Source organism: Diabrotica virgifera, chromosome 7, assembly GCF_917563875.1.
Source record: "Diabrotica virgifera virgifera chromosome 7, PGI_DIABVI_V3a".
NCBI lineage: Eukaryota > Metazoa > Arthropoda > Insecta > Coleoptera > Chrysomelidae > Diabrotica > Diabrotica virgifera.
This window is the reverse complement of record NC_065449.1, coordinates 73380452-73407920: the sequence shown is the minus strand read 5'-3', so window position 1 is coordinate 73407920 and position 27469 is coordinate 73380452. Positions and strand designations below refer to the sequence as shown.

Here is a 27469-nt window from a genome sequence, read left to right as displayed (position 1 = left end):
AAATCGCAATAATTAAAACAAAACTACCATACAAGCTTAAAGAACTGTCAAAACGTTTACCCCAACTACACTAGCGCCGCCAAGCGGGAGCAACGACGTACGTAGCTGCCATTGAATTTCTCGTAGCTGCAACCCTTAACGGTATTTCAGAGAGGTAAAGCTTTCAGGTTAACGGTATTGAAGCTACGAGAGATTGAGTTGGATCAAGACAACGTTTTGTCAAATGCAGCTGCAACAAAACTGTCCCACAAACAAATGTAAGTGCAAGGAGGTAAAGATTTTCCGCAACTCTAAGTATCACCAAAGCACTCCATGGAAACGTAAATAATAATATTTATAACTGAGGTATATACTGTTATATTTCTATTTGATATGAAAATTAAAATTTGATAATTATAGACAAAATTCAATTTAATATAAAATATTTTCAATTTTCTCAACCACGGGCATATAAATTTAGAACAACCTGTATACAACAAATTGTTATATTTAATTTTAAGAAGTGATTAAATAAGACTCAAGTGAAATCGATAATAGGTAATTATCGTTGTTCGCGGAAGGATCGATCATTAGCCGATGCTAAATACGACTAAGTGGAAATAGAGAATAGGTCATTAAAATTTGTATATAGTAGAAAGTAATTTTAGAATGGGAATTAACTATTTTCTTTGAAATCCATTAAGCATATTTAGAAAGTTTAAAAATTGGTTTTGAGGAATACTGCGAATGAGAGTTGGTGGTGGAATTTTGATTTGTGAATCTGGAAGGGATATTTAGAAAGTAGGGGAATGAATGACAAATAGAGAGCAGAATGTTTTGAGCTGTCGAGAAGTGAAGTCGAGTAGTAGACGGTAGTGTACGGAGAGTGAGAAAGCCGGTGTAGTTCCGTGAGTGTGGAGTATATATCGTAGAACGAGAGGTAGGCCAGGTTGAGAGTAAAAGAACCTCCTTGAGCCAAGAGTTCCCGGTAGCTGATTGCAGTATCGAAAAAGGTAGAACACAGCATCACGACAGAAGCAGGAAACGAGAGCTATACGAGCTAGTTTCAGAGGAGAACATTACTGGAAGCCAGGACGAGGTGTTGATTGCAGCCAAGGATAGCAGGAAACGGGTCTTGTGTGAAGACATTCTCAGTGCACCAGAAAAAGGTCAGTCTCATTTGTTTGGACATGAATGTATGGGTTTTTCGTAGTAAATACCACATTTAAAATTGAAAAAACATAATCAATAATATCAGAAAAGCTTCATCAAACTTAAATAGAATTGTTGCTGATAAATCATAATAGTTAAATGTTAATAAAAACTTTCAATTGGAAATCAAAAGGAAATAAGATTCCCATGTATAAATGTTATGTTTAAGAATAATAAGATATAGCAAACATTAAGCAGTGATTGCCATTTAAATAAAATAAACAAATTTGATTACAATTGTAACCCATATGTGTTATTATTTTACTCTTTTCTTTCCTATCCCGATTAGGAACCATTAAGAAATACTTAGAAGCCACGTATGTAAGTAATTAATTTTATAAAAAGCCCTGAGATTGAAAACATATTGATATATGATCTGGTAAATTAATTAGATTATTATTAAAGCATTGATTAAATTAAATGACATATAAAATTATTATCTCATATCAATAATCAAGATCACAACAACTGTCGTCCAACGTGGAGGGCATTGTAAAGTATTTCTAGTGGCAAATTTGAAGGATAGAAAGAGTAAAGCCGGTATTTGAAAATTTATATGCCTGTGGTAAAAAGTGAGATACTTACATTTGATAACATAAAATTTTAGATCTCTTTAGGTACAAATTTTACATAACTGATTTAATATTTTATTTTACGATATTTACATTTGATATATTTATTGACAATTTATAATATTTGGGTGAGAAAAAGTCGTCTTGGTAACATACTAGTAAAATTTCATATTTGGCGGGGACAGTACTTCTTGAAAACAAATGTCTGTGACAAGAAGCCAAAGCAAAGACAACAAAAAACAAAAAGAATATTCAAATCAAGAAAATAATTCAGACCAAGAAGATATTTTAAACACAACAATCATGGAAACAGGAAAAAAAGAATTGTCAGAATTAGAAAAGATATTACAACTTATGCAACTCCAGTCAAAAAAAATGGATGAAGCAAAACGAACAATGGATGACAATCAAAGAGAAACAAAACAAGCAATGGATGAAGCAAAAAGGACAATGGATAAAAATCAGGAGGAAACAAAACTAGCAATGGATGAAGCATCAAAGAAAATGGATAAAGTGGATCAAAAAATGGATGAAACACAACAAAAAATGGATGAAACACAACAAAAATTGGATCAAAAAATGGATGAAACACAACAAAAAATGAAACAAGCAATAGAAGAGAACAACAAGAAAATGGAGGAACGCATAGGAAGGTATGAAATGAAAATTAAAGATCACATGCAAGAACAAGAAATGAGAATGAAAGACCACATGAAAGAACAAGAAATGAAAATTCAAAATAAAATGAAGGAGTTAACGAATTGCCAGAAAAAAGAAATGGAAAGTTTGGAAAACAAGTTGGAAAATGCTATTCAAGTAGACAGAGAAGAAATGGAAAGAAAGATTGCGGAAATCAATATTCAACAAAATGTAGGAGAAAGAAGAGAAATGGTTATACATAGCACAGATGACGTGAAGATAAGGTTTGGCGGGGATGTAAGAAGATTACACCCAGTGCCGTTCATAAATAGCCTGAAAAAGAAAATACAACACATCGGAAATTTCGATACAGCAAAAGAAACTATCAGAAACCATCTCAAATATGAAGCAAGCCTATGGTTCGATAGTAAAGAAGAAGAATTCGGCAATTGGCAACAATTTGAAAAAAAAATTTTGAATTATTTCTGGGGAAAAGTCCAACAATTGGAAATTAACAAGGAATTGCAAAATGGGAAATACAGTGATAGGATGGGTGTATCAGAAAGACATATGCTTTACAAATTTACAATAATGCAAAACATTTACAATATAATTACTCATCGGAACAATTAGTCGAACTGATTGCAAGACATTTCGAAGAAACGCTGGAAGACCATATCACATTGCAAAATTACAAAGACATAGATAGTTTATGCCAATTCCTACAAATAAGAGAATCACGTCTAAGAGAAAGAAAATCAAGAAGGTCGCGAGAAGATTACAGGCCCCGAGAAACACAAGATTACAGAGATAGAAATCAAAATAGGAGGGACTATACAAGACGAGATTTTAATCCCAGAAGGGAAAACGAAAATAGAGACAACGGAAGAGGAAATTATGAACAAAGAAATGGGCAATGGAATGAGGATAGAAATCGAGAATACCAGAATAGAAACACCACACGCTCAAATCAAGAAAACAGAAATAATGGTAGACAAAATGAACAGGGATATCGAGAAAACCGAAACAGATCCGACAGACCAAGAGAAAATAGAAGAGAAGTAAATAATACCCAGACAGATGAATATGACGGCGTCCTGTGGCTCCTCAAAAGAAGAGTTGAGCCCAGAAGAAGAAAGTTTGAGAGTATCAGAAACAAAGGAAACCTGGGATTCCTCAAAAGAAGAGACGAGCTCAGGAGAAGAAGAAATAAAGCTAAAAAATGAAAGTGAAAAGAATATGATTGAAACAGTAGTATTTGAAGAGGAGGTATATGCAAACGAGGAGGCAGAATGCACGGTAAACATGTGTGAAGAATCTAAAAAAAAAAGACAGAAAATTGATATGTGGAGAAGGGAAAGAAAAAGAATTGCGGTTGACGTTAAGAAACTACGAAAATTTGATCAATGAGGAAAACAGAGTGGCGAAAAAGTACGAACATTCATTTGAGGTGAAAAACTTGGGAAATTTTCGATCAAAGACTTACCCGATTCCATACAAGTATCGACAAGAGGTGAAAGAAGAAATAAATAAAATGTTGGAAGATCAAATCATCGAAAGATGTGATTCACCGTATGTTAACCCGATTGTGATAGTAAAGAAAAGCAATGGAGAATTGAGATTATGTTTAGATGCCAGGAATATCAACCAGCACACTGTATCACAATATGAATCACCTCTAAACATCGAGGCCATTTTTGGAAGAATCACCGGGTCACACATATTTTCGAAAATTGACTTAAAACACAGGTTTTGGTTGATACCGTTAGCTGAAAAGTGTAGAAACTACACCGCTTTTTCTATTGATGGTATTGTCTACCGGTTTAAGGTAGTGCCATTTGGATTGCAGAGTGCTTGTGCTGCACTCGTCCGAGCTCTACATACCATTTTGAATCGCCATGAAGATTTCATAGTTCATTATATCGATGATTTATTAATTTTTTCACAAGATACTCAGAGTCATCTGGAACACATAGAAATAATTCTGAAAGAATTGGACACAGCGGGATTGAAATTAAACATTGAAAAATGTCAATTTTTTCAAAAAGAAGTCATTTATTTGGGTTTTCAATTGGACACCAAAACAGTAAGATTAGCCGAAGACAGAGTCAAGCTCATAGATGAATACCCAAGACCAACGAATTTGAAAACATTGAGAGGTTTTCTTGGCACGATAAATTATTTTAAAAAGCTGATTCCCGATTTGAGCCAAAAGGAAATCCCTCTGATAAAATTGCTTAAAAAAGGAATAAAATGGAATTGGAAAGAAGAACAGGAGGAAGCTTTCGAAACATTAAAACGAGAATTCTCAAAAGGAACGAAAATATACCACCCCATTTACAATTTACCTTTTATACTCCGAACTGATGCGTCCATACAAAAATTTGCAGGAGTTCTGTCTCAAATACAAAACGACCAAGAAGTACCGATATGTTTTATATCTCGAGTGACTAAAACACATGAGAGAAAATATAGTGTTACAGAATTGGAGTTTGCCAGTGTACTATATTGCGTAAACAAATTGAGGTTTTACTTATTGGGAGCAAAATTCACAATCGAAACAGACCATGCAGCTTTAGTACATATCATGAAGAATAGATTAGTAAATAATAGAATACATAGAGGCATTCTATTATTACAGGAGTATGATTTTGAGTTCCGATATATAAAAGGAAAAGACAACATAATAGCCGACGCTCTAACACGGGATGAGGACACCGGAAAAAAGGAAACAATTACTCTACAGGTGGGACTAAATAGATTAATACAAGAAGAAGGGATATATTCGTTAAATGAGATAAGGACAAACCAGGAAGACCTAGAGGAAAGAGAGAAAAGAAGAGCGGAAGCAGAAAATAACATATATTTTAAGAGAATAGACGGAAAGGAACTATATTTAGTGACACAGACATTGGCCGAAAAGATAATAAAGAAATTACATGAGGACAATGGGCATATCGGTAGCAGAAAAGTTTGGCTCGTTTTTAGGGAAAATTACATAAGCCGACAGGATTACCGCATTGCAAAGGAAATTACCCAGAAGTGCGATGTATGTCAAAAATATAAGAGTCGGAATTTCAAAAACGAAAATGTTGCCAAAAATATTGAAGCCCGAAACAAACTAGACATTGTAGCAATAGATATGTTAAGCGATCTAATTATGACCACTAAAAGGAACAAACATATTCTGGTAATGGTGGATGTGTTTTCAAAATACGTAAAATTATATAGTTGCCGCACCACAAAGGGGGAAGAAATATTAAGAAAAATCGACAATTTTATAGCCATAGTAGGAACACCAAAAAAGATTCTACTGGACAATGCAACGTATTTCCGAAATGATCGTTTCAAGGGACAACTTCGAGAACGAGCAATAGAGACAAATTTTGTCAGCATCAGGCATCCACAGAGTAATCCTTCGGAACGATTCATACAGGAAGTGACGAAATTTCTTCGCATTGCAACAGATGGTCAACATCGCCACTGGGACAGGAAAATGGCGGAAATAGAAAGGTATCTAAATACAATTCCGAGCACAGTAACAAAAGAGACCCCAGAATACATCATGAAGGGTGTACTGCCGATAAGGCCATGGGAAGACCAAGAGCCAAAAGAATATCAACAGGTGATTGAAACCGTACAGAGAAGATTACGGCGAAGCAACGAAAAATATATCCAAAGACAGGAACAAAATAGAAAAAGAAGACCAGTGACTTTCCAAAAGGGTGAAAAAGTACTCGTGAGGGCATTACGAGTATCAAATCTTCCTGTGGGCATTTGCGCAAAGTTGATGCCTGTTTTCGAAGGCCCGTATATCGTGAATAATGAAAATGGGATAAATAGTTATGAGTTGAGGCACAGGAACTCGGAAAAGATCCGAGGAATTTATAATATTCACGATGTATACAAATATCACGAATAAAAGACAGAATTACATGAAGTAGATAGTAAGTTAGGATATAAGACGTAGATTAAAGTAAGGAAATATACAGGGAGTTGGTTTTGCCTCGAGAAAATTTATTTAAAAATGCAGATAAATTTTATCGAATACAAGGCGGGGATTTGTTATATTTCTATTTGATATGAAAATTAAAATTTGATAATTATAGACAAAATTCAATTTAATATAAAATATTTTCAATTTTCTCAACCACGGGCATATAAATTTAGAACAACCTGTATACAACAAATTGTTATATTTAATTTTAAGAAGTGATTAAATAAGACTCAAGTGAAATCGATAATAGGTAATTATCGTTGTTCGCGGAAGGATCGATCATTAGCCGATGCTAAATACGACTAAGTGGAAATAGAGAATAGGTCATTAAAATTTGTATATAGTAGAAAGTAATTTTAGAATGGGAATTAACTATTTTCTTTGAAATCCATTAAGCATATTTAGAAAGTTTAAAAATTGGTTTTGAGGAATACTGCGAATGAGAGTTGGTGGTGGAATTTTGATTTGTGAATCTGGAAGGGATATTTAGAAAGTAGGGGAATGAATGACAAATAGAGAGCAGAATGTTTTGAGCTGTCGAGAAGTGAAGTCGAGTAGTAGACGGTAGTGTACGGAGAGTGAGAAAGCCGGTGTAGTTCCGTGAGTGTGGAGTATATATCGTAGAACGAGAGGTAGGCCAGGTTGAGAGTAAAAGAACCTCCTTGAGCCAAGAGTTCCCGGTAGCTGATTGCAGTATCGAAAAAGGTAGAACACAGCATCACGACAGAAGCAGGAAACGAGAGCTATACGAGCTAGTTTCAGAGGAGAACATTACTGGAAGCCAGGACGAGGTGTTGATTGCAGCCAAGGATAGCAGGAAACGGGTCTTGTGTGAAGACATTCTCAGTGCACCAGAAAAAGGTCAGTCTCATTTGTTTGGACATGAATGTATGGGTTTTTCGTAGTAAATACCACATTTAAAATTGAAAAAACATAATCAGTAATATCAGAAAAGCTTCATCAAACTTAAATAGAATTGTTGCTGATAAATCATAATAGTTAAATGTTAATAAAAACTTTCAATTGGAAATCAAAAGGAAATAAGATTCCCATGTATAAATGTTATGTTTAAGAATAATAAGATATAGCAAACATTAAGCAGTGATTGCCATTTAAATAAAATAAACAAATTTGATTACAATTGTAACCCATATGTGTTATTATTTTACTCTTTTCTTTCCTATCCCGATTAGGAACCATTAAGAAATACTTAGAAGCCACGTATGTAAGTAATTAATTTTATAAAAAGCCCTGAGATTGAAAACATATTGATATATGATCTGGTAAATTAATTAGATTATTATTAAAGCATTGATTAAATTAAATGACATATAAAATTATTATCTCATATCAATAATCAAGATCACAACAATACATATATTGCTTACATAAAAATACTTATTATTTCTTGTAATATAATTGTTTTTATCATCAATTGTCACCATTAATTTTAAAGACGAATCATTATCAGTAGTAATTGCACTAGAGCTCTAAAATTATCGATTTGTTTCCCGGGTACCACTTTGTCAGTATTAGTTTCACGACGCAAAATGGAGTAAAATTATGTTAAAGTGTCACGATGGCAACAAGTCGATAATAATTTTAGAGATCGAGTGTAATTAGCTGAGATTATTTCATGAATCAAACTGGCTTTTTAAATAATTTTAACTAATATTTTATTGACATCTTCACCTGAATATTTGCTAAACGCGTTTCTTGGTGTTCTCTGTGACAATTTGTAAAATATTAGTTGTCGTTAATATCACTGAATGTTTATTTTTGCGTATTAGCGAAGGGCCTCTGGCGTAATACTTGACGGGATATTATTAAAAGTTATCAAAATTTATCAAAAACAAAATAATAATTTTTCCAGTTACAGAATATTTCATTCAGTTTATCATTGTAGGTATACTGGAATATTTATACTAGGCCGTAGTAGTTTATCCTGGAGTGTACGTATTTACATCAGGATCAACCAGTTTGGCCTAGCCTGAAGTGACTCCATTGGTCTTAGGACGATTCAGTTTGGACCAGGCTATACCAGTTTATCCCGTAGCGTATGGGACGAATTACGCGAAACAAACTAGTTTGTCGTGAAATCGGGTTTAGCCACTTACTATTTTTATTTTATTGACTATTCCACTAGACCATTTTTAACTAATAAAACGTCATAGCAACGCCACGTTTCCTACTGACGAAACTCCTTCCTGTCCGTGATTTCTTAGCGACAAAATTATGACAGATCCATCACGAAGGTGTCTGGTAATTGTATTGTTGTCAGTTTGACAAACGTCATTGAGGCGTAATTAATTTTGGACAGATGTAATGAATCAAGACGAAAAATTAAGATTTGGATGCCAGTCAGGTGAAGAAATCAAAAAATTGGTTTCGGAAAATGTCCCAATGAACACGGAGAGGCCAAAAGCTCTATTTGGACCCAATTTTATAAGTCTCTACGGGTGAGAAATTTGACTACTATACGTACTACCATAATGGAACTAGCAAAAATTATCGAGGATTATGCCTTTAACATGAAAAAAGGCAATGCCGAAGACTATAAAGAGTCGTCTGTAAAGTCAATGTGGCATGCTACAGCAAAAATGGTACAAGAAAAATATTTTACGGAGTACAGCATAAAAATCGACCCCTTCACAGATATAATATCTTTAAAATGTGCAAGATTGGCCAGAGATACCAAGCGGAGGCAGCTTAAAAGTGTTTAAAAAAAAGAAAACTCAGTTCAAAAGCGTTATCCACCGAAGAACTATTAAAAATCATCCAAAGCTACGACAAGGAAACCCCCGTTAGAGCCCAAAAAATTTTTTTTGACCTTTGCCCATTTAAACTTGCTTGGAGACGAAATGAGGCCGTAAACTGCAAGATTCACTTTTTCCAGAAGGAATTTGATGTTATGTAAGAACTTACGGGCCGAATTAAATACAACAGCATTTTTTACAAAACCAATCAAGGTGGTTCGAAAAGTTCGGCAAGCAGCAAATGGCTGGTAAGAAATTCATCAAACGAAAATTCGTGCCCAGATAGATTATTTTTGTAATTGATGGAAAAAAGGGGACCAAAGATTTTATCATGCAGACTCTTTCTTACCGTTCACCCCAACTGGTACGATGGATATTGTTTCAAAAACTCTCCACTTGAAATCAACACCGTATGACAACAGTGGACACCGTGGACAAAAATTTCAGATGAAAAAATTGGAATAGACACAAAAAAATATAAAATAACCAACCATCCTCATCGATCTTCAGCTGTTCAAGCTGAAGTCAGCCTTGAGTGTCAGCCTTGTTCAAACAAGGTGTTTCTGAACAGGAGTTAATTAAATTAACGGGTCACTCAAATGCAAGCTCTCTAAAACCATAGCTACAGCTGGATTCCAATCACCACCAGAAGTTGATCAGAAATCTCAGAACAACAAATAAAGCTGGACCTTCGAGTTCCCAAATTCGACAGGTCAATAATACAAAAAATCATGCTTTTGTTGAAAAGAATGGGCAAACTAATATAGCTTATAATAATTGTACATTTAATATTGTTAACAAATAAATAAAGGTTATGTTTCGTTGATATGGTGCATTAATTGTCTCGTGAAATAGTCTTGTCGAATATCATTCGAAAGGAAATCATTTACCGGCAAAATTTTCTTCTGGTTTTATTCAAGTTTATTGCCTTTTGGCCATTTTTGCTTAGGAAATTTTGACAAAATCACTCGACGGACGCCTCAAACTTTCATGCCAGTCGAATATATTGCCGGCAAAATTTTCTCTCTTATGATATTACTATATACAAAAATTTGGTTTTGACAACCTTGTCAGAGAACGTATTGAACAACTAAAGGATCAACTTAACTGACTGATCAATTTGCAAGTTGCCACGAATTGCTCGTTTACATTTAGGTAATATTACCAAGCAATAAGTGAAGACATTCTTGTTTTTCCAAATGACTAAAGCATGCATTTTCTTATTACGTATTTTTGTATGTTGTATTTACTCTTAAATAAAAATTGATATAACACTATTTCTTGTGACTTTTTTCCAAACGTACGACCATAGAAAGAACATTATTCCTAGCTCATGCGGAAAGTGTCTTTCCCGCAGTCGACTGCTTACCCGAATTCCGCTATTGCGTCGTTGGGGTCAACGGCAGTCGCGTGCGGGAAAGTATGACTTTCCGCGCCAGTAAGAAAAATAACGACTATTTATGTTACAGGTCTTTCCTTTGTATACCTACTCTCACACCAACATTACATCGATTAACTGTAATTCAATATCACGACGTAGACGCAAACGACAACGATATGAAGGGAATATTGAGTTTGTTCCTCAGAGTTTTCCATGAAATTAGGATGCACGAAGATTTAGCAATGGGAGAAATATACATACTAGATCTTGAGCGTATTAAATTTTCAGTTATTTCCAGGTTAACACCGTTATTGTTTAAAAAAGTGGGATTTGTATTCGAGGTAATTTAAATTCTAGACTTAGCAATATTAGACCTATATCCCGCGTACCAAAAAAAGTTGATTAATAGCAAGCTGAAAATTTGTTAATAGCTTAACGGTGTCCAGTCGGACAAACTTTGATGTACGGGAACACTGCAACAGGGGAAGTTTTAATTGTGGAGCAGTTTAAAAATTTGGAACATCAGATTACGAAAACAGAACTTCCAATTGATTTGTTACCCTTTCATTAAACACTCATGCTGTAACGGGTGCAAAGTGCATTAATATTTTCGAATTCCTGATACTGTTGCTTCACCCTGTAAGGTAAATCCGTTTCAGAAATTGTATTTGTTTATTGCGTGGAAATGTGTGATTCCTTTTCAGTTCTCATGAATCTGTAGTATTGCGTAATTCGTCCTCGATTCATATGAATATTTTTTTTAGTTTCTTATTCGGGAGAACGCAGGTTTTAAAAGTATCATGTTTTGTTAGCCGTTATTCGGTCGTGAAATGGGTTGCCGGTTTTTTTATCAAGGGAATTACAATCGTAAATTCTTCTTTAACCCGGCACCTGCCACGTGGCTTTGCAAGGCGCCAACTGCCACGTGGGGTGCTCACAGCACCCCTTAAAAATTTTCTGTGATCCACTTGTTTAAGAAACAAAATAATGTGTTAGTAACACAAGAATATAAAAAACATGTTTTATTAACTTATTAGCCACTAATATGTTATTAAAGTTAAAAAATAAAATGAAATAGGTGTTATAAGCAAATTAGCAAGTACCAAGCCATAATAAATGAAGTCAAGTAAAATATCTAAAAAAAATGAGATTTAGTGAGTATAGAGTCTATATTAATAATTTAAATCACTTATCTCAATAAAAAATGTAAATTTGACCTGTTTATCAAAAATACAAATAAAAATTAAAACTTAAAGTGCCAGATGATGACACCCCAATTCGATTTTAGAGCTATAAGTTCAGAATGACACTAAATAACCACTTCAAACCCTAACACATCTATGCTATATAATATTATATGGTAGGGGAGCCCAAGCGGGGATTTTTGCAGTTACTCGAGCGCGTCAGATTAGCATATGGGGGAAACCTGGTACCCTGCAGATGTACCTCTACCATATATTGGCTCTTAACACAGGGGAGTTCGTTAAGGGGGGCCCGAAAAAAAAATCTATCCTTAAAAAAACTCGAAATTGTCAGATTAAGATAAGGTAAGTTAAGTACATGCAAAAGAGTGTATATTTCAAAAATCTGACGATTTGAGCCGGGCGTAAGGAAATGGGTGAGTCCCAAAGTTTCACAAGAAAAAAACGAATATTTCGCGAAATGAATGACAGATAAAAAAACTAAAAAATATGTGCCCAATATTTTTTAAAAATCTATCGAATGATACCAAACACGACTTCCTACGGAGAGGGGTGGGGGGTAAATTTAATATTTTAAATACGAATCCCGCGATATTTCGCGAAATGAATATCAGATCGAAAAACTGTAAAATACACTTATTCAACATTTTTGAAAAATCTATCGAATGGTACTAAACACGACCCCCCATGGATGTGGGGTGGGGTGTTACTTTAAAATCTTAAATAGGAGCCCTCATTTTTTATTGCAGATTTGGATTCCTTACGTAAAAATAAGTAACTTTTATTCGAAACATTTTTTCGAATTATGGATAGATGACGTTATAATCGGAAAAAACGATTGTTGGAAATGGAAAATTAAATTAAAAAATGGCAAGCGCCCACTAAAATGGAAAACTTTACTTAACTTTTTTTGGTTTAAGGACCTACTCTTCACAACCCAATAGGTCCACAAAGCGCTCGAGTGACTGCACATTTAGCATACTTTGCTCCCCTACCATTATAGAAAGCTACTATGACGCACAGCACGGTTACCAAACTTGAAAAACCAAAAATTTGATAAAAATGTGTTATGGGGTGCTGGTAGCACCCCACGTGGCAGGTGCCGGGATAATTGATTTCTGGCGACGAGAATATGATGCTTTGGAGTTGGTTTGTTTACATAGTGCATACCCTTGTGAGATAAGAGACTCTGAGTGTGTTTATATAATATATTTATGGGTATCTAGTGGGCCAGCTGTGCGAACACCTGGATCAGCTAAAAAGCATGGGAGAGTTTTGAATTGAGACAAATCATCGGAATTTCGTAGATTAAGTCCTATTTGCAGAAGTATGAGTTATTGCATTTGAAGGCGTGGTTGAAGTTTGCTTAAATCTTTTCTATTTGTTTTGAAATGAAGAGTGGAAATTGGCGAATTTTTTTGTTGGTAAAACCGGACATGGTTAAGTAAGATAGAAAAGTGAGGGGAGGAAATGGTTTTGGGTGGTACAGGAGTTCTACGTAGACGAGAAGGGAGATCAGTTCGAAGTAGTCGAGAAGAGCGATCAGTTCTAGAGAGCTGGAATAAAAAGTTTGTGCCTTTCCGTCAGCAGGCCTTGCCTTGCTGACGGAGAAAATCGTTGAAAATAGTTCAATGGAGCAAATTAGTTGTTTGTATTTAGTACACTTTCTTTAATTTTTTGTTCCAGAGCCGAAGTAGGCTCAAGTGGCTGCTGTGGTCATAGAGAATGTAAATTCTCGACCGTACTTTGTGTTTTTAGTGATGGATTGAACACATCTATTAGTTTTCTTTTGTCGAAAAGTTTTCTTTTCTTTCAATCAAGTTTAATTAATAACAATAATAGTGTTGCATCCAATATACGAACAATGGAACTTCATCTCTAATATAATTAATACCTGTACTTTGTCTGTAACATTGAGTGTCGTTATGTGCGTGACAAAAAAATGTGTCGTAACATCAGAACAATGTTTAACACCGCAATTGCCGCATGGATGGACTATGGATAAAGAACACATCAAGGTACTTGCGCTATTTTTTTATTGTTGAACTATTACGTTTTCTCGCGAATCGATGAAACTTTATTTTTTTGTTGATAACAACTTTGCTAAATTTTTATTTGATTCAATAAAGTAAGAATTAGGTTTAATTATTAGATTTTCTTTACCAATCTCTATTGTCCTTATAAAAGTAATCACACATGAAAGTAGCCTACGGTAAGTACAGATATTTCAAGTAGCCGGCATTCTTAGTTTTATATTTTTTTATAAGTAAATATAATGATATTTATTTTTTTAATTATGGCGCCCCCCGAGCAATTGAGTTTCAATTTTATTTAACATCTATTAAGAATCCACACCCCTAAGTCTCTGAAGACTTAGCAGCTACCGAGGTACGAGTATATCAAAAAGTTAAGTAGCACCAATGATATTTCTATATTTTTTTTAATTTGGCATTTAACGTGTCGATCTTTTTTTCTTTCTAATCAATGAATGCCACAAAGATAGCGCCCTTTCTTGGGACTGCTACAAACTGTCGCCACCGTGTTTGAGGCATATTTAGTGTTACAAAATGGCGCCGTCGTCGAGGCGTTGGTATTTGCCACTTAATGCTACATAAATGTCGCCGGCAACGTGCTGGGCTTTTCTTCTATTCTTTATTACGTTTAGTGCTACAATGCAAAAATCAGACTGCTATTTACAACCAATATAAATCCTGCCATTTGGCATGTTCTTCTTGTTCCACTCATTAAAATGCCCGGTTGGTGATCAACACAAGTCTGATTTTTGCATGAGAGTTTAATGAAATGGTAACAAATCAATTGGAAGTTCTGTCCGACAAAATACATGGGACGTTTTCTTAATCTGACTTTCCAAATTTTTAACCTGTTCCACAATTAAAACTTCCCGTGTTCCAGTATTCCCATGCATCAAAATTTTTCCGACTAGACACCGTTAAGCTATTAATAAATTTTCAGCTTGCTATTATTCAAATTTTTTTTGGTACGAGGGATCCAGGTCTATATAGTTGAGTATAGCATTCTGATTTTTATATTTATACTTGACATTCATCATCATCATCAATTAGCTTATATTTTTCCACTGCTGAACGTAGGCCCTCCGTAAAATTGTCTACATATCTACCTTGAGATTCTTGCGTCTAAGTTGTGGTGATGCACTTTATATCATTCGTCCATTCTCGCTGGTCGTCATCTGCTTCGATATACCTTTTGCCTTGGTCGCCATTCCATAATGTTCTAGTCCATCTGTCATCCGTCAATCTGGCAACATGTCCGGTCCAAGCTCATTTGTCCATGACTATTTTTTCAACTAAAGCCGTGACTCCTGTTCTTCGTATTTCTATGTTTCTTACTTTATCTCTGATGGTAATAGCATTGGTAGTAGGGATGACGGTTGTTGACAAATCACTTGTTTTCGGTTATACCGGTTTTTTCTACCTACATTTTAACCTGGCGGTTATAACCGGTCAAAAAACCGGTTATTTCATAAACCGGTGTTCGGTTTTTTATTCATAGCCAATACCCAACAGGTTACATTTACATTGCCCTTTAGTTTGCGATTCTGCATCCGAATCGATATCAGTCTATATTAGTATAGAAATCAGTTTTCAGTGTTGTGAAATCGATTTCAGTCAGATGAAAATTTCTCATTTTCGTGCGATGAGCGAAAAATTTTGCCATTTTTTCTCTGAATTCAGTATTTTTTCACTTATCCGGGGTATCACCGGTTATTACTTTAAAAGAGAAAACCGGTTTTAACCAGGACAAAAAAACAACTGGAAAACACGATTATTGCCGAGGAAAAAAACCGGTTTTAGGTTATAACCGGTAGGTTTTTCTCATCCCTAATTGGTAGTAACATTGACGTTTCCATAGTGTGTTGGGTAATTCATATTTTATATATTGTTCTTTGTTCTATTGTCGGAGATAATTTTACGTGATACCTGACGTTACCAGTGGATTTTAAAATTACTCAATTTATAGTCTCGTACTTTCTAAAATTGTCACCAATATAGGCTTCGAAAATCGAAGAAATATTTTTTTTGATTTTATCAAATCCATCATTTAACATAAACCTCTAGTACTAATGAAATATTAAGAAATACAGCGTGGAAGAATTTTAGAATTTATTAAATACAAAATAATTATCTTTGTATTATTCTTCTTATATTAGGCCTACACTTATTCTATCGTCAAGCTGTAGTGTGTTGGGATACTAACGATACCTATCTAGATACAGCATTCTAACGATACCTATATATAGCATAACGATATCTATCTAAAGAGCATTCTTAGGGATCTGTCTATCGGTATTAAATCCCTTGATATTCGGGCTAGTCTCTCTAAATCGATCCGCCTAACATTATGGTTCTATTCTTGTCCTGCCTATCTTCCTCATCGTACCTATAATATCCTGTATTCCATAGAATATCTTATTTCTTCTTCTTCTTCTTCTACGGCACTACATCCCAAATTGAGCCTTGGCCTCCTTTATTTTTTGCCTCCACCCTTGCATGTCTGTGGCTGCTCTTCTCCATACACGGACTCCTAAAAGGGCTTGTGCGTCGCTGTTTACTGTGTCTTCCCAGCGCTTTCGTGGCTTCCCAACCGGTCTCTTTCCTTGCATTCTAGCATTCAGTGCTCGTTTTGGTAGCCTATCCTCTCCCATTCTTATCACATGTTTGGCCCATTGCAATCTTTGTAATCTAATGAAGTCTGACAGGGGCGTTTCCTTATAAAGTTGATAAAGCTCGTTGTTGTATCGACTTCTGAAGATTCCGTTTTCCCTCACAGGTCCTAGTATTCTCCTAAGTACTTTCCTTTCGAATGTGTCGAGTTTGTTTTTGGATGTTTCTTTCAGCACCCAGACTTCACTGCCATAGCATGTTATTGGTCGAATTAAGGTTTTATAGATTCTCATCTTTGTATTTCGGTGGACACTTGTTGACCGAAATATATGGGAGACGGCAAAATAAGCTCTGTTTTCCTGCGTTATTCTCTTCCTTATTTCTCCATCTTCTGATCCGTCGGCATATATTTCTACTCCCAGGTATGTAAACTTTTCAACCGTTTCAATGTCATCTTCATGTATAATGTTTTCTGGGACTATATTTCTTCTCGTCTGAGTCATTATTTTTGTTTTTTCTGTGTTAATTTCCAGACCTAGCATTTTTGTTTGTGTTTTTAACTCTGCATATGTTTCCTGTGCTCCTGTTGATGTTCTACTCATAATATTAATATCATCAGCATAAGCGGCCAGTTGAACCGTTCGGTTGGTCAGTAGATTTCCTCGTCCAGTTTGCATTTGCCTAACCGCATACTCCAATGCCAGGTTAAACAATGTTGGGGCCAGCCCATCTCCCTGTTTTAGTCCCTGCGAAATGTTAAAAAAGTCTGTCCGGTGGTTTTGTATTCGTACACATGCCTGAGTTTCATCCATTGTGGCTTTAATGAGTCTTATTAACTTGTGTGGTATTGCCAATTCAGCCAATATATAGTATAGTTTGTTCCTTTTGACTGAGTCGTATGCCTGTTTGAAGTCTACAAACACGTTGTAAACATCAATATCGTGTTCCCATGCTTTGCTCAAGATCTGTTTTACTGTGAATATTTGATCCAGTGTCGATCTTCCCCGTCTGATACTCTCCAATAATATTTTCTGCTAGTGGTTGGAGCCGCTGGTTTATAATATACGTGAGGACTTTATATGCTGTACATAGTAGATAGATTCCACGGTAGTTTTTGCACTGGAGTTTGTCTCCTTTTTCATATATCGGGCATACTATACTTTTCTTCCAGTCGTCGGGTATTTTCTCTTCTTGCCATACGTCTCTGATGAGTGCGTGGATGTGACTTGCTAGGTGGTCGCCACCTACCTTATATAGTTCTGCTGGTATTTCATCAACTCCCGGAGCTTTATTGTTTTTCTGGGCCTTAATGGCTTCGAAAACTTCCTCTATGGTTGGAGCTTCTACTCCATTCTCTTCTACGTAGATCATACCTATTTCATCTTCCATGTCTACTTGAGTTCCAAGTAGTATCTGAAAATAATGCTTCCAGGTTTCTGTGACTTTCTGTTGGTCACTGATTATTTGCCCACTTTCATCTTTACATAGACTTGTTTGAGGTTTATACCCACTTTTTATCTTTTTTAGGTATTCGTAAGCCCCTTTAATTTCGTTGTTATCTTATTTGGCTGTCTGCTATTCTGCCTCTTAATGTTCATCATCATCAGTAGCTCGACAATCCTTTTTGGGTCCTGGCTTGTTCTAGTATTTTCCGCCATTCTGTTCTGTTCCTTGCTTTGGTCTTCCAATTATTAATCTTAAGTGTTTTCATATCTTGTTCCACTTGTTCCATGTATCTAAGGTTGGCTCTTCCCTTTGATCTTCGCCCTACTGGTGTCTGCCTCATTATGTCATTTGGTGTTTCAGTCTTCAACATCCGTTCAACATGGCCCATCCAGCGCAGACGTCCGATCTTTATGGATGTTATGACGCCGGGTTCGTTGTAAGATGCGTATTATAGTTCAAAATTATATCTTTTGCGCCATACGCCATTTTTTTTACCCCCTTTTATATTATATGTATGTCTAAGGATTTTGCGTTCAAACGTACCTCATAAGAAGTTCTCTTCACTTTTCGACAGTGTTCATGTCTCTGCTCCATATATAAGGACCGGTTTTATCAGAGTTTTGTATACTTTGCATTTGGTTTTTCTCGTGATGTTGTTAGATCTTAGATGTTTAATTAGTCCATTATAATATGTTTTACAATGTGTATTCTTGTCTTAACTTCTTCGCTGACATTGTTATCTGCGGTAACTAGTAAACCTAGAACTGCTGTAACTAGTGAAAAGTAGAAGGAAAACGTGGACCAGCAAGGCGAAGGATTTTCTGGCTAAAAAATCTACGTACGTGGTTCAATACAACAATCACAAATGTTTTCAGTGCAGCAATGTCCGAAGTACAGATTTCCATGATGGTCACTAACATCCGAAACAGATAGGCACTACATCGCCGGTCCGGAACAAGAATGACGTAACTGCGAATTTTGTCTATTCCCGTTTATTGCTTACATTTTTGTCAAGTTGTAAAATAATGTGTACAGATGATACAAAAGCGACAGAACTGTAACTATGTGCTGAGCCACTACAGGGAAGTTGAGTCGTTATTAAAATATGTGCCATTTTAGAACTTGTTACAGATGAATAATGACGCAACTGTAAATAGGGTTGAACATGGGGGATTCAAGTATACCTCTTCGATAGGTGGCGGTTTCAGGCAACCCGATATTATACGGACCGTTTCATTAAGAGCCACGTCGACGTTGTTTGCGTGAGCGGAGTTTGCCCATACTGGTGCTCCAAACTCCGCGGCCGAAAAACATAATGCCAAGGCAGAAGTGCGGAGAGTGTGTGGTTGTGCTCCCCATTTTGTATTAGTTAGCTTGCGGATGATATTATTTCTGGCACTTACTTTCTTCTTGACATCTTGACAGTGGTATCGGTAAGACAGAGTTCTATCCAGACGGACGCCAAGGTATTTTGGCGTCTTGTTGTGTTCCAGCATCTGACCACGCCATTCCACCTCCAGCGACCTTCGGACATGCTTGTTTCTCAGGTGGAAAGCACATACCTGGGTTTTTGTGGGATTGGGTTTCAGATGGTTTTTATCATAGTATAGAGCTAAGTCTCCCAGGGCATCTGTCAGTTTCACTTCGACTTCATTGAAGGTTCTTCCCTGAGCTGCCACCGCTGTATCATCAGCGTAAATAAATTGCCTTGTTTGTTGGTGTATGGGTTGGTCGTTGGTGTATATGTTGTATAGAATCGGCGCGAGGACACTTCCCTGTGGTAGCCCATTTTTTGGTCCCTCCACCGACTGTTCTTGGACTGGAGCGTTACGTAGAAGCGTCTATTCTGGAGGAGACATTTCACTAACCTTGTTAGTCGGAAATCCTTTGTAGTTTCGTAGAGTTTTGCGAGTAGCCGTTGATGGTTAACTGTATCATAGGCGGCAGTTAGGTCTATGAACGCTACTCCTGTTATTTCCTTCCGTTCAAAACCATCTTCAATATGTTGGGTGAGATTAAGAATTTGGCTGCAGCAGCACTTTCCGGGCCTGAATCCTGCTTGTTCTGGAATAATTTTAGTCTCCACATATTCTGCGATCCGGTTCAGTATCATTCTTTCAAAGGCCTTGAAAAGGTGGCACAAGAGAGATAAAGGTCTAAAACTCTTTGTATCCGCCAGATCCTTCCCTGGTTTTAAGAGGGCTACCACTCTAGCTTTTCTCCAGATTTTGGGGATTTGTAATGTACGGATGCAGTAATTCATCATTTTTACGAGCCACTCTACGGTTTTTAGTCCAAAGTTCTTTATTTGCTCTGTTTGAATGTCGTCCAGGCCAGCCGCTTTATTATCTTTCATTTGATGTATCGCGCCTCTCATCTCCTCTAGACAAAAAGAGGTACCTAGAACATCTCTTTCTTCGCCGATATTCCGTTGAGCTCTCACCTTGTTCTTTCTTGATGTCGTCTTACCGTTCATTAGAAGATGATGGGCTATCTGATCGGGTGTGACTTCTGTCATGTTGACTGCCGGAGCAGCGGGATCGTTGCCAAGATTCCGAATCAGCTTCCAGGCACGTCTGCTGTTTTGTTTCATGTCCAGACTCGTGACCAGCTTGCACCACCTTTCCGTCCTGTTGGCGGATATCGCATTTAACATTTCCTCCCCAGCCTGTATTGTCGCTTCCGAGAAAGGGTCTTCTTCATATAGCTGTTCGTATCTTTTAAGTAGGGGTTTAGATTCCTCATTGAGCTCCGCTATGTACTCAGTTCGACAACCTCTAGGGATAAATTTCCGTGATACTTGCTTTACGATTTCTACAAATTTATCGTATGAATCAGGGCAAGGTTCTAGCTGGGAAACTTCTTGATCCAATGTTTCAGAGAATTTTTCCCATTTTGCTTTAGTAAAGTTGAACCTTCTCTTGAAAAGAACAATTTCGTATCTGATTGCCGCGTTGGAAAGACAAATTATTGGTCTGTGCTGTGTCTTTGGGAGGGCGCTTCCAACGATTTTTGTCACCTGGTCTCCAATTCTGTCGCTGACAAATATATTGTCTGGGTTGTAACCTCTGCGCCATCTTCCGCTGTTGAACGACGCAGGCTGCTTTGGATCGTGAATAAGTTTTAGGTTCATGCTTTCAGCCCATTTTTCTAGTTCTTCGCCATTGGAATCTGTTTCGTTGTAACCCCACGCGACACTGTGACAGTTGAAGTCACCCAGTACGAATTTGATTTGCTGTGATTGAAAGTTATTCGGTTCCTCAAAAGCAAAGTCAGCGTTTGGTGGTTTGTAGATTGACGTTACTGTACAGGAGTTTATCTCCACTGTGAGGATCTCGATGTCATTTTGATCTGTTAGAGATGTGGATGCTACGTCGATATCTGGTCTGACGAAGACTGCGCTATCATATTGGTCGTGTGGTCTCTCCAGTATGAGCTTCATACCCCGAATCCTTGGTCTGCGGCTTGCAGTACCTCTATGGGTTTCTTGAACCAGTAGAACATCGACACCATGTTCTCTGCACATATTAGATAATAGGTCTTCTTTACCTGCTGATAGTCCTTCAATATTAATTGAGGTCGTCATCAAAAATGGCCTTGATAAAGACCGTTTTGATTTTGATTGCATCTGTGTTGTTGGTGCACCGGTGTTGAAAGGATTAGCCGACATTACTCGTTTCCAGGGGACGCCCGATTGTATTCACAAGTGATCACAATCTACGTGGAGGCTCCTTTCATGTCCCCCGGGGGATTCAATTAAGATAATGAAATTCGGGCCAATAGGGATGAAAATAAAAGCCATCGCTGTAATACTAAACGGCATACATGCCCCTGGACGCTGTCTCCTCATTTAATACCTATTTTTTTGTATAGAGAAAAATTTTGAGATGAAGAATGATGGAACTGTAGATAGGGTTGAAAATGAGGGGATTAAATTAAGATAATGAAATTCTAACCAATAGGGATGAAACCAAGCACCCATAATTGTATGAATAAATGCCATACCGATGCTCCTGAACAGTTAGTATTTATTTATTCATTATTTTAAACATTAAGAAATTTTTAGACGAATTATGACACAACTGTAGATAAGGTTAAAAATGGGGGGATTAAATTAAGATAATGAAATTCGAACTGATAGGGATAAAAATAAGAGCCACTATTTTAAGGATAGACGCCATACCGATGCTCCTGGACGATTATTCCTTATTTTAAATAATTAAAATTCGTGTTTTTGCTCTCCTGAGGAATTTGGCTTGACAGACGAGCGACAAGAAGTATAATGTTTTCTCAGTAAGTTCCATTTGAGACGATCTAAGCATTCTAGTTGTTTTTGTTGCATCAACTGTCATTTTGTCGCATGTATTATCATTGGATTTATACATGACTTAAAAAATATCTACGTAATTTCCTATCTAATACGTTTCAAAATCGTTATTATTAAACTTATTAATGTTTTGTATTTTGATAACGATTTCCGAAGTGGTTCGAAAACATCAGACAAATTTAATTTCAAACTTAAATTGTGGTTTATTACAAAGCAGTAGAAAATAAAATTACTTGATTTTATTTAGTGAATCTTATAACAGAATGATTTTTTTATGATTTTTTTTTTCAGAAAATACACAGCTCTCGCATGCACGCATTGTATTTTTATAAAGCTCCTACATTATTTCATAATGCATTAATTTTATTTAAGTCCTTATTGTCCAAAAAATTATCTGACAGGGTAAGTAGTAATACAGTATATTTTATTTTATATGGTATAATCAGTTATATTAGAAATGATAAGTTTCGTTTTCATTACATCCCCCAAGAAGAATTACACGAGGCAATCAAAATTTCAAAAAATAGAAAATCACCAGGTCCGGACAATATACCAAATGAATTAATTAAATAAGGGGGTACAAAAATAGTAGAAGAGATAACATTATTCCAAAAGATTGTAAACAACATGACAATACCAGAGGAATGGATGGAGAGTATAACAATATCCATCTACAAGAAAGGCGTAAAGACAGATCCTACGGACTACCGAGAAATTACACTAATCATTTCTACATCACAACTTCTGACAAAATTCTATCCCAAAAATATACAATAAAGTTGGTGTATCGGAAGAACAACAGGGTTTCCGAAAAAACAGATCTACAATAGACGCTATTTTCATCATGCGAAAATTAGTTGAAAAAACCATAGAATTCGACAAACCCATGTTCATATGCTTTGTAGATCTGAAATAGGTATTCGACAGAGAACGACTGAACGACGTGCCCACTATCCTAGGAAAGAAAAATATAAGTCAGAAATATAGAAACACAATCAAAGAGCTCCATAGATCCAACAAAAGACGAATAAAAACCACACACGGGTTCACGGAAAAAATCAAAATCAATGTCGACATTAGACAAGAGGAGAGCCTCAGTATATGCCTATTTAATTTAATAATGGATAAAGTTATAGGTGGTGTTAACAAAATGAATCAGTGATACAAAACGGGTAACCGAACCATGAGAATACTTTGCTTCGCAGATGATGCAATCTTAATAGCCGAAAACGAAGATGACTTGCAACGCCTACTACAAAAATTTTAAATAACCGTCAAAAAGTATAATCTGACACTATCCACAGAGAAAACCCAATCGATGGTAATATCCAAGAACCCAATTAGATGTAAATTGGTAGTGGACGACAATATAATCGAACAGGTAATGGATTGTTGATACTACCACGTAGATCGGATGGACCCTGAAATTATGGCGAAATGGGCGAAGACACAGAAGCCCAATACCAAGCGACCCATAGGAAGACCCAAAAAACGATGGTACGAGAGCTGGAGCTCCGGATCGCAGCAGAGACTGTAATAGAAGAAACAGGACACAGTCCTATTAAAAAAAAGAAAAAGAAGAAGAAGAAGAAGTTTCGTTTCAAGTGTTTACTATTATTTATTTAATTGTTGGCCATTGCACATGTGGAACTGCTACTGTGTTTACTTTTTATTTGAGATCGTTAATTTTTGGACCAATTAACTGAGTTGAAATTTAACCCGCTTATGAGTTATGCAGTGGACATATTTTTTAACTCCAAAAAATATATTTTAATTCTATGAAACTTGTGCAAAATGCACGAAATCCCTTTCAGTGGACTCTAATCAAGTAACTACTACCGCCATCTAAAATATTTATTTTGAAAATCAAAGTTTGTTTATGTTAGTATCTATAAATAAATCACCTGACCGCGATGGCCACCTGTGAATTTCCTGAAATAAGTGGCCGTAGTTTCTATGGAAAAGCAAAAAAGGTAACAATAGTAATTTGCGTAATCAGTTCCAAAGTGATATTTTACGAAACGAGTAGCCTGGAATCCTGCGAGTCTTGTAAAATCACTTTTGGATCGTCTTATGTACAATATTTTTTCTGCAGCCGTTTTGTATGTTAAAAAGAATATTTATATAGATAAACTTGTTAAACACTTTAAAGTTACTATCGTGAATTCAACATTAGAAACATCTACTTATAAATATTAATAACACAATTATAACAATTATTTACATTGATATTGTTAGGCACATTAACAGAAGTTGCAGCATTAAAATTAGCGTTAGACGTGTCAGTGCTTTTACTATTTTTTGAGATATTAATTTAAATGAAAACACACACGAATCTTAAATGACAAGCGTTGTCATAATAAAATACAAAGTTGATTTTATTACCAAAGCCGTTACCTAGCTACCCAAAATCGTCCCGAAAGTAAAAAAAGCGTCCCGAAATTGAAAAAATTAGTCCCGAAATTCGCTACTTTCGGTACGAGTTGTGTAAAATGTTACTTTCGATTTAATAGATCATACCGAAAGTTTTATTTTCGGGACGGCTGCAGAAAAAATATTTTTCTTATAAATTAGCCTTTGTTATAATTTCAAAATAATTGAAAAACTCACTGAAAATATCACCTTGAAGTCATGTCCACTAAAGTGGATATCATGCAATATGTAACTTAGAATTCCACCCTTGTGATATGTTTTATGAGTATAATTTTCAGAGGGGTAGTAGGTTTCTTGTTCACATATTTTTTGTTATTTTCTTTTCAAAAATTTATTATTTATTTAGGGATTTTCGAGGGCATTTTTTATGTACTTAACTTATATTATTTTAGTAGAAATAAATACATTTTATTCTTTAACTTCATCCGTTGCAAGTACTGATGGTGGCAATATAATTGTTTTTAAATGGCTAGACAACAAGAATCTTTACATTGTTTCTAATTGTGCTGGAATAGAACCTCAGAATAAAACAAAACCCTGGTGTAAATCTACTAAGACTGTTATAGAAGTAAACAGACCATTTTCTGTTCAATTTTATAACAAAATCATGGGAGGAGTAGACCTGATTGACCAGTTGTTAGCCCTGTATCCTCTAAGGAGAAGAAACAAACGCTGGTACATAAGAGTTTTTATGCATTTTGTGGATGATCTTGTTGTAAATGCATGGATTTTGTACAAGAAAAACGGAAATCCAAAAAAATATCTGCTTGAATTTAAAGCAAGTATTGTCAGAGTATTAATAAATCTGGGAACACAGAACGAGAACAAACGGGGTATACCTTCGTCTGGTACACCATCTCCCATTTTGAAGAAGAAGAAATCGAATCATCATGCACCCCCTGAAATTAGACAAAGTAATTTGGAGCACTGACCACAACTAGCAAATTGATATACCAAATGCTCGAAGATGTCACCTTAAACCTTGCAAAAAAAAACAAAATACATCTGCAAAAGCTGCAACGAGCCGCTGTGTCCATCGTGCTTTGTACATGACCACTAGAGTGGACGGACTATTTTTAGGTTTTAAGAAAAAAAATTCATGTTTTTACACTTACAATAATATTTTCTAATGTTAAGTTTTAATATTACGCAATAAAATAATTTTTCTAAAAAAAAAATTCCTTAAAATTATATATGAGAGAGTTAAGCAGTATCTGGTTCTTGTAATTTGTTAATATTAACTTTAGTGTAATCACGTTGTTACCGTTTTTTTAGTCATATTTTCATGTCCCTGATCGGATGCAACATCAATACCTGGGCAAGACTTTACTGATATTATCCCATTTATAAACTTCTTACTGACAATAATGTAATAAATGTCGAATTATGTATTTAATTATTCATATCTCTTGGTGCTTATCACGTGTACAATGTTCTCTATAAAGAGGTCACAAATACAAAAAATTAATTACTGTAGTATGGCCGGTTCATGTCGACATTACGTAACAAGTAAGAGTCTAACTCGTAAGTTTCGTATTCTTTAAAAATATCAAATAATTTAATAGTCCAGAGAAATAAGATTTTTCTCGTGACACATCCCCTCCAGGCCCAAACCAAATTTTTTGAGTAGTATGGACATCTATATTATTAACCTATATGTTTCCTGCAGCCGATTTTGATGATATACATAGTTATAAACAAATGAAGATCAAAAAACGCTAAATTTTCGCTTTTTTCGTCTATTATCAAAAAGTTAAGCAATTTAAACAAATTTGAGTGTAAGAAACTCATAAATCGTATAAAAAACTTCAATATGGCGTTCGCTGAATATGTCCATTCTTATTGGTTGCTTGGAAAATTGCAAAATAAATCATAAATTTACAGTTTTTAAAAATATTCATAACTTATGTAAAAATTAACTTAGAACCTTCTTATTACACGGAATGCTGACACTTCTTGTACTTAAATTATATTTTAAATTTCAAAGCAATTGGTCAAATAGTTTAAAAGTTATTTAATTTGTTTATCCCAAATTCATTTTTTTTGCAACACTACAAGTCAGAAAATTATGAGGCTACAATCATACTTCGGACAGTTTATGAAACAAGAACATTTATACTATTACCATTATTAAAAATAAATGACAAAAAAAAATTTTAAACAGTGTAAAATTATTTTGAAAAAACATGTTGATTTTTTGCTTACTTAAAAACAATTAGGATAACTTTTTAACCGTTACCTGTAGAAAAATTATTTTTTCATATTTAGAAAGACTGAATTTTTATACACATTTAGAAAGAAAAACAACTGTCCTAGGACAATTAGGGACAAAGTTAGCCCCCCCATTTATTTAATTCACATGTTTTTGCAAAATAATTTTGCAATATTTATAATTATTTTTTGTAACTTTTTTTAATTAAATTAATATTGTAAATTTCATTCTTCCATAAACTATCCAAAGTATTACTGTAGCTTCATCATTTTCTGACTTACAGTGTTGCAAAAAAAATAAATTTGAGATAAACAAATTAAATAACTTTTAAACTATTTGACCAATTTCTTCGAAATTTAGGGTATGAATTAAGCACCATAAATCACAGCATTCCGTTTAATAAGAAGGTTCTAAGTTAATTTTTACATAAGTTATAAATATTTATAAAAATTCAAAATTTATGATTTATTTTGCAATTTTCTAAGCAACCAATAAGGATAGACATATTAAGCGAACGCCATATTGAAGTTTTTTATACCGTTTATGAGTTTCTTACTCTCAAATTTGTTTAAAATGCCTATTTTCTTAGTAATAGACGAAAAAAGCGAAAATTTACCGTTTTTTGATCTTCATTTGTTTATAACTATGTATATCATCAAAATCGGCTGCA

At 35.3% G+C, this 27469-nt stretch overlaps 1 protein-coding gene across 1 annotated transcript in view; it reads left to right on the top strand.

Annotated features, from left to right (window-relative positions):
- LOC126888533 (uncharacterized) overlaps nt 1-27469 on the top strand; it is a 59655-nt gene that overhangs the window by 24910 nt on the left and 7276 nt on the right. Inside the window, exons 3-4 of the mRNA XM_050656878.1 lie at nt 10625-10877; nt 22446-22556. Coding sequence (XP_050512835.1) covers nt 10625-10877; nt 22446-22556 — 364 coding nt within the window. The remainder of the gene's footprint in view (nt 1-10624; nt 10878-22445; nt 22557-27469) is intronic.